Consider the following 17,179-nt stretch of genomic DNA (forward strand, 5'->3'; position numbering starts at 1 on the left):
TGACAACGGCGATAACTATGATGATGATTATAAATCATACTTCTTATTTAAGTAAACATTATAATTTAATTGTAATTATTAAAAAAAGAATGTTATTATTATTTTCATTTTTATTTAACCAAGTGTTTTATTCTTCCAATAAAAATTCTTGAACTTTCTGATTGAAATCGTCATGGTATTCCATATGAATATCGTGTTTGCCCTGTGGATATAAGGAATACCTGAAATAAAAATAAATAAGCTAAATTATATCCTTAATCGAGTAGACAAAGTATGGCGCTTATTTCCGCCACTCAATATCGCAAAAAATATTTAGAAAGAAAGAGAAGGTTATTTACAGTAAAGATTCAAAACTGATACTCACTTAGAATGCTTGATGTGGTGACATAAAAATGGGAAATGTCCTGGATTTACAAGTTTATCGTTCTGTCCATACAGTATATATGTAGGACATATTATATTTTTCAAGTGATCGCTGCACATATCGGGTTCCATCTCCAAAATATTTAACACGGTGTCCACCCATTTATTATAAAGATGTCTATATTCTTCCTCGCCGTATGTTTCTATCATTGCTTGTCTAATGCGGTTGTTCCATAGAGAAATATCCCTTATTTCTAAAAAAAGCAGATTTATTTACTATAGTAATATTTTTTATGGTATATATTCCAGCGTTAAATTTATTAAGTAAAAAAGTTGTGATTAATTGTTTTCTAAAAACAGATGATATCAGTTCAGTAGTGAATTCTGAAAATACATACATTGGGGATATCCTACCCGTAAGATACGAAAGTAAAAATTTGTAAATTCTAGTAGTAGTTACAATTTTTCCATAATTATATTATTTGTACCTATATTTTTATATTATTGGTCAAGGTATCTATGTAGTGATTATTATGGATTAGGGATAATTTTAAAATATACATTGGGAGCCAGTTGTGATTGAGCAATGAACGTGTATGTCTCAGTTTGGCATTTAATATAATACATCGTGAACATACTACATATTATTTACTAAAATTACTATTATTTTGTTTACTCTGAAATTTATCGTAGCAATACGTACTTCTATAATTGTCAACGTCATCCTGGTATAAAAAGGAATGTGTTCCCCAAATTACTAATTTCTTCACTTCGTCCGGACGTTGAGCTGCAAGAAGCATGCTGGACACGCCGCCTGCACTCCACCCCATTACAGAATACTTAGGTATATCTAAATACTGGAAAGAAATATAAAAGATTTTTCAAAAATTGCATAATTTTATTTAATATAGTTATGTCTTATAAGACAAAAATTAGCTCTTATTCATTAACGAATTAGCATAGGTTTCCACTATTAGGTAATCCTAATAAAAACTGTTATATAATCCACTGTTATACTGTTATTTACTTATCTATATATATAAAATCGAAAGGTCACTCACTCATCACGAAATCTCAGAAACTACATGTGCTAGGTATCTGAAATTTTGCATGGGAGTTATTTATAGGATGTAGGTGCTCGCTAAGACTGCGGGAATTTGCGATATTCGACTTCTAAGGGGTTGTTTTTGGGGTTGAAAGTTTGTATGAAACTTCGTTACTACAAATGCTAGGAGTCTCAAATTTTGCATGGACGTCACTTATAGGACGTAGGTACTCATGGAGACTAGGTAGGTAGGTACTCATGGAGAGAAATTAATAATAATATAGTTACGCAGGCGAAGCCGCGGGCGGGCCGCTAGTCCTCTATAATTAATCATATCCTATTATAATATATCTATCTAATATTTTCCGTTTGGTAGGTTGTCATAGTTGACATGGGTCTCCTCCTACTCCCTCGAATTATCGCTTGCGTTGATTAGCTTTCTCCAATGTTTGGTTAGTTCGTCGTAATAACAATTTTTCATAAACAATTCAATAATAAAAACTAATACATACTTTCATAAGTTCATAAGCAGTATCCGCATCAATTTGGAAACTCTCTTTAGTCAATATCCTCTCTGGTGGGATACTTTTTCCATATCCTTGTGGGTCGAATATTACCAGGGTAAATTCTTCTCTATTAAACCCATTTATTTGACACTGATAGTGCGACCTAATTGTACCCAAGGCGCCTGGTATCATTACCACACTGTGAGGCCCATGACCAACTTTCGTGTAATTTATATTGAATTTTCCTATTTTAATTTGTTGTTCCTAAAAATAATGATTTATTATTATAAAAATTGTGTTTGTACATATTATATAAAACTTTTTATTTTTTAGTTTAAGCAGGATTTTCTTATTGTAATTTATACAGTGAATTGCAGCCCGCGACATCCTTTGTTTGGACTATAACTTAAAATCTTTTTCTTTCCGTGCTCGTCAGCATTTTGGAAAAATCTCTCATACTACTACCCTTAATACTTCCCAAGAAACCAAAGTATTCATACTTGGTAAGAGTATATTTAGATGCATTCTTAGAAAAAACCACGATCATCGGACTTGCTGGTACCTCTTTGAAGCCGTCATAGCGCAGGGACTCAAGCGTGTTACTGTAAACGTGAAAAACTCAGGAAGATATTTGTGGGTTCGATTTCCACTTAAGGAAATTAATCATTTTTATTTCTGGAAAGACAGTGTAACGTTCTATTCTGCCAATCAACACGTATTGTCTTAAACTAGAGCGAACACACTCTCCAACCCTTCTTTATTTTTATACTAAAGTTTAGATGTTAAATGTTGATGCAGTCTACGATGTACGCCTGCCTATTATATACATATTCATTCTGCTTTTAAAGATCCCCACAGTGTATGTCACAGCTGAATAAAACCTAAAACTATAATAAAAAAAATAAGCTAATTGTCGTCAAGAGAAGCCCATAATACCTTGAAAACATTCAGAACGGCGGCAGTTGCTGTTTTCCCTAGCTGACGGAAAGTATGTCCCATTGTTATTTTCTTGAACTGTTATTACTTATTTTTATTATATTTTTTCAAAATTCCCTCTGTAAATAAATAAAAAAAAGAATCTTATTCTGATTACATAAATATATATTTGATTTAGTTTACCTTCCTTAAATACTTATATCTTTTCATTAATATATTTAAACGTACGTTATCATTGGTGTAGTGTATTGGGCCAGGGGCACAAAGTGTGACTTAAGATCTGTCTGGTCGATCCCCACTCAGGGAAATGTAATATTTATTTAAATTTATTTTTTGCATTTCTTCGCTCTGGTGTCATGGCAAGAATTCGGCGGAAAGTGGAAAACGGAGTGTCTTAGGTTACTGGTTACCGGCAGCGATACGCCTTTCCACATCCTTCTTGTATGTTCCAACTCTACTGAACTTCCTAGATATACCACTTAATTAACTTGCTCTAATATGGTTTTAGATATTTATTTCTCTTAAGAATACAAACTTACTTACATGAGACACTAACTTATTACGATAATAATTCGTTAGTCACATTACACTAAGTTAGTATATGCTTTACTGACAAATGAAATGAAAAATGAAGGTAGATATTAGAAACATTTGTACGGAATTTAGATCAAATGTCAACAAACAATGAGGAAATAGAATATGTCTATTATATTGTATGCAAACATTTTTAATAAAGGAAATTTCGGTGAGAATTCATCCAATTTAATAAGTTTCTACGTAGACGACAGAACCAATCTATTGGATCAAACTTGCATTTCTTTTAAACGTTGGCATCCCATTGAATTCTGGATGAAATGACATAACAGTTCTAAGAATTCGAATCGTCGAATCGATTTTAATTTGTCTATACAAATAATTGACGAGAATAATTGACGCAAACTCTTTTTCTTTCCGAATGCAATTTGAAAGTATATTTTTTTTATTATTATTTATTTAAAATGAAAAATGATAAACTGCGTATTATTGTAATTCCACTTATTTGTATGTGTTTATAAGTTCATTTTAAGAGTAGGAAGTCTCTATATTAAAAAATGTTTTGCACGCCATATGTATAATTAAAAAAATATATTGCGAGATATTAAATTATCAATAATGTTTTTTTAATACACAAAAGTAATAATTATTCATTTTAATACCTAATTTTGACAACAATCCAATTAAGTAATTAAATCCAAGCACATAGTTGCTCTGTGGAGTTGATGTTTTTTCTTGTATGAAGCACGAAACGCCATGTTTTGTTCTTCCAATTATATAAATTAGTAATATAAAACATTATGATTTATAGTCATCAAATATATTTTTTTTAAATTAACATTTATTCATTTAACTTCATGAATTATTCAAAGCCTATTCTAAATAGACAAATTATATTTTAATATTTAAATTTATGTGTATTCTCAAAATGATTCTACATTCCCACATTAGATAATGAAAAAAATATGATGTAATGTGAGAAAACGTTTTAATTGTTTGAAATCCGTATTAAAAAATAAATTCATTTAAAATAACAAATGAGTCAGCGACCTGTGTTGATTGAATCAGTTTGATCATTTATTATTGGAATGTTTTTGAGGCTTTGTCTACACACATTGTTCACATGCTTTTAGTGGAGGTAACCATTTTTGTATAAATGTTGTTTTCCAAACTTGAGGTTAATGTTAATTAAAGGGTTAACAAACCCTAATGGCCTTTTTGAGCAGAAAAGACTTTCCACGAAATACTTATCTATTCTTTACAATTTGCAAGCACTGCCGCGGCTTGAGTAGATGTCGTCGGCGGTTAAGGCGAGCCTGTAATACTTGAAGCTAGGCCATAGATTGATCGCTTTTGTATGTATTTCCATTTCCTTCATCTTTTAAAACAGAATGGACTTCAATGGATAAAGATTTTATTTTCAAAACACATTCAAGTTGCGAATTTTAAACTAAGGTAATTTATTTCTATTGTTATTTTTTAAATTAAATTTTTTAGTCAATTTTAAATTATTTTACTTATACCTAAGATCATCTAAGGGATTTTTTGTTGAAAATAATGTTATTAAGATTATTTACAGTTTAAGTACTATTGCTAATACCTATATAGTGATAGGTATCTACGACGTATTTTCTGCCAATCAACACTCGCACTCAAGGGCTCCAGAATTCGGAAGAAAGTAAAGGATAGGCTAAACATTTCTACACGTTATATGATAGGGAATTATAATCTAAAGGCTAAATATAGGCTTGTGTTTAATTTGAACACCATCTAAAAATGTACCTATTTTACTACCGATAAAATTCGAAACGTTTACCAAAATGGATAAATGATCACCAAATTACGTTTCCTAAAATATTAGTAAATAAATCCAATTTTTCTTATTCTTAACTGCCATAAACAAAAATATGGACGCTACGACGGCCTTAATATTGCTGTAAAATAAAATCATCAAAAGCAAAATCGAAAGATGTTTTATTTCCGATTCAAACTATGGATTATAACTGAGTAACAAAAACAAAAGAACAATTTATTTATTTTAGATGACGTCGAACTATTTTGACGTCAACCTAACGGTTTTTGGTGACCATCTGTTTTGAGAAACAAAAAGAAAATTTGTACAATACTTCAGTAGGTATGTCTAATTATTATATTTGTTTATTCAGTTTGGATCATAATGTGATATAAGTACCTTAGGACCCTAGTTAACTTTTTTTATGGATTAAGTAATTTATAATATTTGGTGCTTAGGGTTAGGATACTAAAAATATTTCTGGTGATCGTCTAAATTGTACCCCTAAATATATAGGTCAGCACTATTCAAGTATCAAGTAAAAGTTTTTTTTTTTTTAATTCATGTGTATTGTAACATTTATTTAAAATATAATTATAATTGTAACTAACCTAGTCTGTAAGAAATATTGTTTACTAACCATAATGAGTCTCTGGTCACTTAAATAAATAAAATATATTATTATTATACAGAATATACTTTTATTAAATAAGCGAATCAATTTTACATTTTTAAATATAAATTATTATAAAAAAGATACATTTAAAAATATAAAAAACCACACTTCCGAGGGCGGGACAAGGGTCCAAGCCATCGGTGGCTAGGGCTCCAGAGAGAGGAACCTCCGCACAATACGTGCCGTCTCAAGTAATACTGCCTTCTGTATCCGGTTCTTGATCCAACAGCTAAGCGATAGCCTCTTAAGGTGTTGGTCGAGGCTTTTCGCTATTAGACCGTTAACCGAAACCACTATCGGCACAATGATAGTCGCATTGACATCCCACATGGCGGTAATCTCATGGGCTAGGTCCAAATATTTTGATTGTTTTTCTTTTTCGGCCTTCACGAGATTTTCATCATGTGGGATAGTAACGTCAACAATCACTGCGCGGCGCGCCACTCGGTCTACTAGTACTATATCAGGTCTATTGGCAACAATATACCTGTCAGTAATAGACCGATCCCAGTAGAGCAGTAGTAGTAGTATTATTATTATTATTAAAGCAAATAATTATAGGTATTTGTAAACACTTTCTAATATCTTCATTTTCTATTAAATTAAGATACTACAAAGTAATCCTCTAATGTAATTAGTTAAATTGTACCGACACAGATAAGAGATTAACTAGTTAACATATTATTAATGCAAACAGGGCTTTAAATATATCCTTATGTTATTGAATATTAATTAAGTTAATTTACTATTATTTATAATTTGGTGATTATTAGGCGACGGTTGAGGATTTGATCCCTACTCGAGAGAATGAATAATTATTTATTAATATTTTCATTTATTCGCTCTTGCACCAAATCAAGAGCCCGGCGTTAAGTCCCGCCACTCAACACCACAATACCTCAAAAATTTGGCGGAAAGTGGGGAACGGAGTGTCTTAACACTAGGCTCTCACTGCTTATTCTGCTGTTCGCGGAATACTGCGTGAACATGATTTGCTTTGATTTATTTATTAATTATTTAATTAAAACATATTAATTATACAATTTCTATTTATATATATATTTCAAATAACAGCGTACTTACGTAAATATGATGAAATGCTCGCTGTAATTATATTATCTTAATGTTAACAAAATTCGTCAAAAAAAAATAGATTTAAAATAATTTGTGAAGGAAGTGTCTACATAACTAACGTCCGTACTCGACTTAACAATCACCTTAACTTCATAGAACTTACAAAAATAGATACTTATAAACATAAGGCATTGACGAAATGTACGTATGGTACGTACGTAATTGTGTAAAGATTATTTCATATAACAATTTGTGACGATTCTGGAGGCATTGCATGTTGAGTGGCGGAACTCAACACCGCGCTTTGTCTCAACACCAGAGCGTGAAATGAAAATTTATCTTATAATAAAATTATAACTAATCGGTGTCTGTTGGATTCTGACAAGCTTCCGTTAATATATAGATAGGGTTTGTTTTATTACAATCTGTTATTTTCAGCTTCACGCTGTATCCCGCACACAGCAGGGAAGGCAGAGGGAACCTAGTGTTAAGACACTCCGTTCCCCACTTTCTGCCGAATTTTGGAGGCATTACGATTTGCGTGCCGAGTGGCAGAACTCAACGTCGTGCTTTGCCTCGAGCCAGAGCGAAGAAATAGAAATATAATCGTAAATAAATATTTCACTGCCTCGACTGGGGATCGAACCCGCAACTGTCGCGTTACAGTCACACCCTTGTGCCGGTGCGCCACGACGGCCTCAATTAATATAACCCGATGCGGATATGAATAACCAAAATAGAACATGTTGTAGCAATCATTCAAATGCACAATTAATAATATTTACTTAATATCAGGCTAATATTTAAGATCTACCCTAAAGTAATGGCACCAGTAAAAAAAACTAAATATCTATATATATAAGCGGAGATGTTCCCACTGACTGAGGTATAGAAGCACGCACAGCTGTAACCGCTGATGGTAGAAACGTGAAACTTGAACAAATGTTTATTTTCATAATGTGAACACCCACTAAGGAATTTAAAAAAAAAAAATTTCATTGACCACGTTTTTCACGGTTTATATCTATACTAATATAATAAAGCGGAAGAGTTTGTTTGTTTGTTTGTTTGAACGCTAAGATCTCTGGATCTACTGGTCCGACTTTCATTGTTTTTGTTTTGTATGAAAGCTGCATTCTTTAGAAGTGTTATAGGCTATATAACATTACATTACACGTATAAACTAATAAATTAAAATACTTTCTAATTTGACATGCAATTTATTCTGCCATGTTAATAACAACCGTCGTCGCTACGCGACCACGTTCGTTACCGCGTCATTTTAATATTCATCCTTATGAAAATAAATATAATAGTCACATTTAGCATTTCATCTAGATTGAAATTATATTTCTATAGAAATTATATTCTTATATTTCAAACAGGCGTAGCCGCGTCCGGGTCCGCTAGTTATTTATAAAATTATAAACCCCCTAAACTGAAAATAATTTAATAAATATATTACATAAATATTCGTATCGTTCACGTGGGCCAAGCCGCCCGAGTCCGCTAGTTTACTATAAGGATGCTTACACTTACTTATCATTTTGTCTTTCAATTCATAACGTGATTTTTAAACAGAAGGTTGGAAACAAAAAGTCAACAGAATTCCCATATTTTATTTTTCATTTACTTAAAAGCATGTTTCATTTTAGAATAAAACAATTTACATTCAATAACACATAATTTAAGGTGAAGTGACTTGTTTATAACATACTGTACAAATGAAGTCCAAAGACCACAAACAAGCTAACTCATAGCTGCTATGTCACACAAAACTTTGTTCACAGATACAAATTGTTATTTGCGACTATAATATATAATATAATAAATCGGACTCGGTTAGTTAAAACAAATATATCGCCGGCATCAGTGCAGAAAATTTCATCTGCAAATTAAACAAAAAATGACGTGATAACGTCTTATAAATTGAATAACGGCGGCTGAACATACGAAAAACAATGCCAGAGCCGAGCGTGCAAGCGAGAGCGCGGGACAAGATAGAGGCACGATCGGCCTTTAGGACGTTTGGCTTGTGATGCATTTTTATTAATCGGTATAGATTAAGTTAAAAATATATTGGAATTAACGAGTGCAAGTAACTTCATTTGAAAACATTGATCATTCAGTGATAGTAATGATTGAGTGACCATAAAAATATACAATTTTTCATCAGTTTTCTTATTATGTTATCACTTAAAATTATCGTACGTAAACCGACTTTAGAGACAACCAGTTTTTTCCTGAAAATGTTTACTTAAACTATCCTTCTATCTAGGGTTGTAATGATAATTTAGCGTATACGCTCGTAAAAGTATACATATCGTTTTTAAAATCTCTTTTAATACACTCTGTAATAAAAATTTTTGCTAGCTAGACTTGTCCTGCACTGAAGCCGACGATAGATATAAAAAAAACTAAGATTTCTTCAATAACAAAAATTCCAATCTAAGTAGCTATCCCACTTCCGCTGTTACAGGGCCGCCAACATCTAATGTCAAAAATATACTTTACAAAAATATTCCACCCACACATTAAATTACTGGAGATCGTTTTTTTTTCTAAATAATTGCCGCATCACAGCCGGAAGTGGATATTAATTTGACATTCAAATATCCAACGTAAAAAAAACGCTTCAACAAAGACAAGTGATTTATTTATTTATATTTTTGTTAATAAATATTTATTGCACTCGCTACACTATAATGAGTTATCTATCAGCTATATGTATAAAAATGAATCGCCGAAATGTATGTATGTACGCGTATAACTTCCGAACGACTGCACCAGATTGTATAATTCTTTTTGCATTATGTTTGTTATTGTCAGGACAAGGTTTGTGTATAAAATAATATGGTTTTATTAAAAAGAAATATATATTTTTTATTTGTAATTTGTTTATTTTATTTTTGGGAATTTGTATTTATCTATATATAAAAGGACTTGTTCCCACTGACTGAGATAAGAGGCACGCACAGCCGTAACCGCTGATGGTAGAAACGTGAAATTTGGACAGATGTTTACTTTCGTAATCTGGACATCCACTAAGAAGGGATTTTGAAAAATATTTACGCTAAAGGCATGAAATAGGGGTTTAAATTTTGTATGCAATTATTTTTAAATCGAAACCGATTTTTATAAATTTCGAAATTCAGACTCTTGAAGATATTTAATTGAACACATGTTTCATGGTTTTTTAGAATTCACCCCCTAAGGATGCAAATATGGTGTTGAAAGTTTGTATGGAAAAATCTTCAAATCGCCACCGATTTTTATAAAATTTGAAATCTGGACTCTTAAAATATTTCATTGAACACGCGTTTCATGGTTTATTAGAATTCACCCCTAAATAAGCAAGCGAAGCTGTGCGCGTTCGCTAGTATAATATATTTGGGGAGAGTCGAAACCGCATAACGAAACAAGCGAAACCGCGGGTAAAAGATAGTATGCAATAGAAAAAATCAGTTCTACACTTTAGTAACATATGAAGTCCCTAAATATCATTGTAAACACGTTTACATTGAATAAGGCACTGTAGACTTTGGAAGCACTCCCTTACAACCTTTTCGTATGCCGATTAACTCCCATGTTATTTAGATTTATATAAACAAACACACATTAAGCGACCTACCACGATAAATACAATATGAAAATATAGTGCCATATCACTATCGCAAATCCTATCTCATAAATAATTTCTCTAGTTACAAAAATAGTACACAGTGTATATGAAAACGTCATCCCATCGGGCTCAGCACCATGTTTGCACTGCTTACACTAATATGATACATTTAACTTAAAAAAATACATAACGATACAAAATTACAACATTATCACCGGGATTATTAACAGTTCACTACTATTATTTTCTTTGATAGAGAGTCGAGGCACTCAAAATTCAACGCAAGTGTCCAATCACTCATACATACACCGGGCCCTGGTTGTCGTTGTCGTCTAAATTAATTTTGTTCGTGTAGCCATCGTCGAAGAATCTTCTGAATGTAAATTCGAAGAATCCATGGAAAGTTTTCCCATTGTCCAACAATTCACTATCAGATTTGTTTGAGTCGGAGCTACCGGAGTTACGTAACTTGTCTGGATCTATGGGGTCAAAGTTTGATGTGTCTGTAGGATAGTCTATCCTCGGTATATATGGGGCTATTTGCCTTCTCAACCCCTTTTCGAAATCAATGCTTTTGAGGAACGGGTGGTTTTTCACTTCGTTGGCGTCCTTCCCGAGTCTTATTTCTTGGCCAGAGCAAAGTTGCAATATGAGATCTTTGCTCTCGCGTGAAAGATTCGCTGCATCGGGTATGGAGAGTGTATTCTCCCAGTTAATTACCTGTAATTGAAAAATGTACATCTTATATAAAAATTGACAGAAATGTTTAAGCGGACAGAAATGTTTCAGTGCTGGGTTATCTCTGTATAAAGAGATATTTTCTTTAAAAATGAAACATCATTTATAATTAATACGTAAAGTAAAAAGTTTGTGCTCCTTTTTATGAATATTATTGAGGATAAAATTAGGCTCAGTTACTAAAATAATAACAAAAATATATTAAATTATTAAAATGAACATAACACGCACTATAATTAGTTTGACAATATACACTTTTCTATAAAGTGACATATACTACACGTCAATTGGTTCTTTTGTAATAATCAATACTATATGGACTAATCAATTTTCTCAAAACAAAAATATTTTCTCCTTAGCTACTATATTACAAAGAAGTAAAAAAAACTATAAATAAAAAAAGCCTACCTTAAGTTGAGTTTCAGCCGGCGTGGCCGCCAAGAAAGGTGGTGAGCCAACCAGCATTTCATACAAAATGACTCCCACAGACCACCAGTCACACAACTGCGTATATCCGGTCCTCTGTAATACTTCCGGTGCTATGTAATTTGGGGTTCCCACTAGGGAATGGGCTAAACACCGCTGATGTTCCCTCTTACGCCGCCTTTCTAAAGGTTTTAGCTGGTGACACCGACATTCACCCATGGCGCCCCATTCACCATCGACGGGATCCATTGAGTCTTGTCGCCCGTGGTCTGGAATTTAGAAATGTTTTTATTAGTTAGTAGCGTTTACTAAGATTCGAGCCCTTGGTCAAAATAAAATATCTAAGATTTGTGTAGGACAAATACTCGATTTAAGAGTGTAACAACCGATTAAGTTATCAGGAGAAACTTAAAATCTTTTTAAAAAATACTCACCATTCCTCTGATAATATTTAGAGTTGTGCGTCCACCTGAAGCCCGTGCACAGACCGAAATCCGTCAACTTGATGTGACCATCGCGGTCTATGAGAATATTGTCAGGTTTTATATCCCTATGAATAAATCCCATTTTATGCACACTCTCCACCGCGCACGTAAGTTCCGCTATATAAAACCTTGCCAAGTTCTCTTCGAAAATGCCCAATTTTATTAAAAGCGACATCAAATCTCCTCCTGGTATGTAGTCCATGACGAAGTATAAATTATCTTTATCTTGAAAGCTATAGTAGAGCTTTACGACCCACTCGTTATCGGCCTCAGCTAGGATATCTCTTTCAGCCTTGACGTGTGCCACTTGGTTTCTCTTTAGGACATCAGCTTTTCTAAGGGTTTTCATGGCATAGAGATGACTAGTATCGATCTTTCTCACAAGCGTCACTTCCCCGAACGCGCCAATACCAATGGGCTTGATTTTCGTGAACATAGACTTGTCCATTTTTGCTCGCTTTAATCGTATGTAATTGGATTCCTTTTGGGACAACATCTTTCTCATTTGATCCTGAGCCTCCACGCTGAGGCCGATTTTATTCATTTCTTTCTCCAACTGCATACGACGGTACGTACGCTGCTTGTAACTTTTGAGAATGTTCTCGACATGCTGTTCCATGAAGAATTTAAAAGCTTGTGGGGAATAATTTCTAACTTTACAGTCCCTTCTTTCATCTTCTTTTTCTTTACTAATGTTCTTTCTTTCAGGTATGGGCGATTGGTGTCTGATCTTCTCCGAACCGCCCTTTGGTCGCCTTTCTGAAGACCCGTTCGAACTTTTATCTGAACCAGATGGCGCATCTTTAAGTAAGCTGCAATTTTGGTTCGGACACTTTATTTCCATTTGAGACGTTTCACCCTTGACATCACAGTTGTTCGAGAACTTTTTATGTAACGGCGAATGGTGGGAGTTGACTGTCGTGGTATTATCGCTTGGATTACCATATGGCGGAGGAGGTATGGGATGCATGCCTCTCTGTACGGCCAGCGCTTGCATGGTTATCGCGTAGCTGGGAGGTTCTGTGGTAGGGACGGTGGGCGTAGTGGCAGTCGGTATGACGGGTGGGGTCGACCCGGGGGAGGAGGGCTTAGGCGCTAGGGGGTAGCTCGGGGGTGTCTGCGCCTGCTTCTGCTGTATCGAACTAGCGTACGACGGGGGCGGCGGTTGGACTACAGAACTGGCAACGGGCGGAGGTGCGACCGGGGCTATTGCCGTTTGCAACACTGGCTTTTGGACCTGCGTGCTCTTCACCGATTGCATTATGATCGGGGGCTGGACCGCTTGCCTCGCTGTCCACGCCTGGATAGGCGTAGGGCGAGTCATGCCGGAGGCTGAGCCCGTGGACTGTGTCACGGTTATAGGACTGGGCGAGCCAGCTGATGTCCCACCTGAGTAAATCCCCGACGACGGACTTTTTCTATAGTCTTGGGACTGCGTGGGGCTTTGTCGGTTCTGAACGGACACAGAGTAAGGAGGTGGAGGAGGAACTCCTGGGAGAGGGTACGGAGGTGGTAATTCTGCACCTCCTGCAGTTTGAAAGATGCTCAGCGCTTGTATTTGTTGTGAGAACTGTTGCTGAGCTTGAGGTCCATTTTGGACTATCATAGGCTGCCTCGCAGGGGGTGCGGGGGCTCCGGACGCAACTGGGCTCGTACCCCGCGCGGGAGGCAAAGGAGGCGCAGGTGATATTCTCTTCATGTACTGTTGCACGGAAGGCGGTACGGGAGGCGTAGACGGACATCTTGGCGGCGGTGGTGGCGGAGGCTCTGAGAACCCTGACGGCGAATACTGTCTACTCAATTTCTCGTGAGGTAAAGGGGGAGCGTCAGACTGCCGCGGACTATCCGATCTAGAACTACCCGCTCCAGAGTCGAGCGCCGGACTTCCTCTATGTAAATTTATTTCCCGTTCTAAGCTAGGTTTCCTTATAAGCTTTGTGCTAAGAACACTTAAATTACTTGATTTCAGTACACCATTCAGAGGTTCTTGCTTCTTTGAAAGATAATCAAGTGCTGCGTCAAACCGCCCACCCGTATACTTAAGGGCTTTGACAGAGTGATCCTAAAACAACATAAATAAAAATAACATTCTTATTTAAAATTATTTATTTAAATAAATAAAATTATAGAAAGAGAAAATATTTTTAACATTTTTAAAGTTCACACTAAGTAAAGATTGAAAAATATTTGCAGAATACATTAAACAATCAGATATGCATTCTGATTTGCAAGATCGAGTCCCATACATTTACTAAGAAAGATATCACTCATAAGATATGAATTAAAATAAAAAAATTATGTATGTGCAACAGAACCAGAATAGTTTAATAAAAATAATAAATATTTGTATTTATTTTTTACATGGAATATGAGTCAATAAAAGTCATATTTATTGTTTTTTTAAAAAGAATCACCCAAAGAACACACAAATAAAATCTAGATAGAATACAATATTAGATGACAAGAATAAAAATTACTGACAGCCCTCATAGACTCTACTAAGAGTAAAGAGAAGGAGTCACGGCACAGTGGCACAAATTCGATTTGGGGAATTAAATATTTAATATTTTCGTTACATTCATTAATTCCCTATAAAGAAATCTTGGATATTTTTTTTAAAAGACTAGCTAATATAATATATGCTTGCCAATGTCACAGGACCAGGCTGGATGTGAATGACCCTGGATAGAAAATTGATTGAATAGAAAGGGATTGAAGTAACATATAAACCTACTTCAGTATCTTTCTAATTTTCTATCCAGAAGGGGTTAACATTGGAATTAATTAACCTTAAAAAAAATAACATTTACTTTAATATAATTAAATATAAGCACTAACAACTAACAGCACACATAAAAATATACACACAATTTTTTAATAGAGAAAAATAAAAAGCTTTATTATTATAATGCATAACTAATACAGTGCATATTTTGTGTTAATTCATTTTTAAATTTAATATCTACTTAATGTTAAAATAAAATGTTATATTTATCTATATATATATATAAAATCAAAAGGTCACTCACTCATCACGAAATTTCAGAATCTACAGGTGCTAGAAATCTCAAATTTTGCATAGAAGTTATTTATAGGATGTAGGTGCTCGCTAAGATGGGAATTTGCAATATTCGACTTCTAAGGGGTTGTTTTTTGGGTTGAAAGTTTGTATGAAACTTTGTTACTACAAATGCTAGGAGTCTCAAATTTTGCATGGACATCACTTATAAGATGTAGGTACTCATGGAGACAGAAATTAACTCAATTTTATGACAAAGGAAAAAGTAATTGTTATAGTGCTACTAATGAAATTTAAAATTATTAAGTACATAATATTTATTAGGTTTTTTTGGTGTAGTGGGTAGGTCTGGTTGTATTCATGACTGGTTATGGATTTGAATCCCACTCAGGAGAAAAATGATATATAAATTATTTTAAATTCCCTGTTCCCAAAGACAAAGGGATGCAATAAGTTCCACTATTCAATACACAATGTCCCGAAAATTGGGCAGAAAGAAGGGAGTGGCATATCTGAACATTATGGATACCCACTGCCTACCCAGTTCTATAAGAAAAAATGTAAACCAATAATATTTAAATAGTACTCACTTCATCATAACCCAACGCTATCAGCTGATTTAGTGACTGAGGCAATACACTCAAGTCCTTATCCAGCCCATTTCCAGATGTCGAACTGAAGCCAGAACTGACACCCGAACTAACAGTGCTGGCGGCAGAAGAACCAGGAGGTTCCAAGCTTCCATTGTTAGCAAATGGCAGTAATGAGTTACGTATTTCGGCAAGCGCTTTCTTGTTGTACCCTGATGAGCGCGTAGCCGTCTTGCCGGGCGCCGGCGGGTTCATGGCGCCCGCGCCCGTGCGCCGCACTTCTCACCCCACCCCTCCCATCACACGAGCACCCTGCTCCGCACACTCACAGTTCGCATTTAATATTCAATATTTGCACTTTTATTACAATTTTATTCCAAAGTATTATTTCTTCTTAGGTATGTATATTTCTTATCAAATGTTTACTTCAATTGACATTGTATTTTAATTATTTGATTGTCACTGTAAAAGAAAAAACACTATATAATATAATAATAAAATGGTAACTATTTTAAAACATTCAGTATTTTGGTAAAAAGCTATCCTATAAGTTTTAAATGCGATAATAATAATTAAATACTAGAATAAACAGAACTGCAGGATCAATAAATAAGATATAAATTTAAACCATATAACGTTAGTTTAAAGATTATTAAGTAACCAAATGTAAATAAATTAATATTATTTTGAAAAGAAACGGAATTTACAGTAGCAAACTCTTCGTACACTCGACACGATTCAATCTGACATACAGCTAAGGAATGCCAAAATTAGAGTCAGCTTTGTTTAACATATATTAGCGAGAAGTATTAATGTACTACGTTGCAATAGAATCTAATTACCTGATTTTCTTTATTCTTTACGAATCCAAATGTTATTCCCAAACGTCATAATCCCGTAAAATGAAAATGTATTAGAATGCTCTCACATTACCGATGACATCTTTCTTGCACACCACAAAATATGATTACAAAATGAATTTTCATGCATATACAAGACAGAACTGAATAGAATATATTTTGCCCTTAATGTTAGAGTATGTTGAACGAATTATGAAAACAAAGAACTCTAAAACACAGACATGCAAGTTGGCAAACCATACAAAGCGACCATTTTGAAGAATTACCACATTCCATAGTGTGTCCGTAAAAGCTACGCCAAAGTGACATTTACGGTTCACATTTATTTTTACGATTCATACATATATTTACGGTTTTTCTGTACATTTATTAAATTTAATTATTTCTTTTTTACCCTTTAAAAAATATCATATTCACATTAGTTATATTTTGTATTGTATTAGTTACGTATTGGATTTCGTCCAATTGAAGCAAAAAATTTGTAAGTCTGGGCTATTAATAAAACATATTACT

General features: G+C 34.1%; 2 protein-coding genes across 3 annotated transcripts; both read right to left on the reverse strand.

Annotated features, from left to right (window-relative positions):
- Positions 1-92: 92 nt before the first annotated feature.
- Positions 93-7,946, reverse strand: LOC146539827 (serine hydrolase BPHL-like). Of its 2 annotated transcripts, none has more exons than XM_085207596.1 (6): positions 6,936-7,946; positions 2,851-2,969; positions 1,921-2,178; positions 1,067-1,220; positions 365-617; positions 93-221 (listed from the first exon to the last, which is right to left on the reverse strand). In XM_085207596.1, exons 2-6 carry the CDS (start codon positions 2,911-2,913, stop codon positions 128-130), a joined length of 822 nt encoding a protein of 273 aa, XP_085063722.1. In that variant the 5' UTR covers positions 2,914-2,969; positions 6,936-7,946; the 3' UTR covers positions 93-127. The 2 variants fall into 2 exon arrangements, with proteins under 2 accessions (XP_085063722.1, XP_085063723.1); XM_085207597.1 differs by lacking the exon at positions 6,936-7,946 and adding an exon at positions 3,394-3,461.
- Positions 7,947-8,531: 585 nt separating this feature from the next.
- Positions 8,532-16,952, reverse strand: wts (serine/threonine-protein kinase warts). The gene is made up of 5 exons (XM_085207600.1): positions 16,649-16,952; positions 15,807-16,268; positions 12,147-14,259; positions 11,695-11,981; positions 8,532-11,268 (listed from the first exon to the last, which is right to left on the reverse strand). Exons 2-5 carry the CDS (start codon positions 16,059-16,061, stop codon positions 10,846-10,848), a joined length of 3,078 nt encoding a protein of 1,025 aa, XP_085063726.1. The 5' UTR covers positions 16,062-16,268; positions 16,649-16,952; the 3' UTR covers positions 8,532-10,845.
- Positions 16,953-17,179: the final 227 nt, after the last annotated feature.

The sequence above is a fragment of the Heliconius melpomene genome, chromosome 3, assembly GCF_056956725.1.
Source record: "Heliconius melpomene rosina isolate 202511_hmr_F chromosome 3, ASM5695672v1, whole genome shotgun sequence".
Classification (NCBI taxonomy): Eukaryota; Metazoa; Arthropoda; class Insecta; order Lepidoptera; family Nymphalidae; genus Heliconius; species Heliconius melpomene.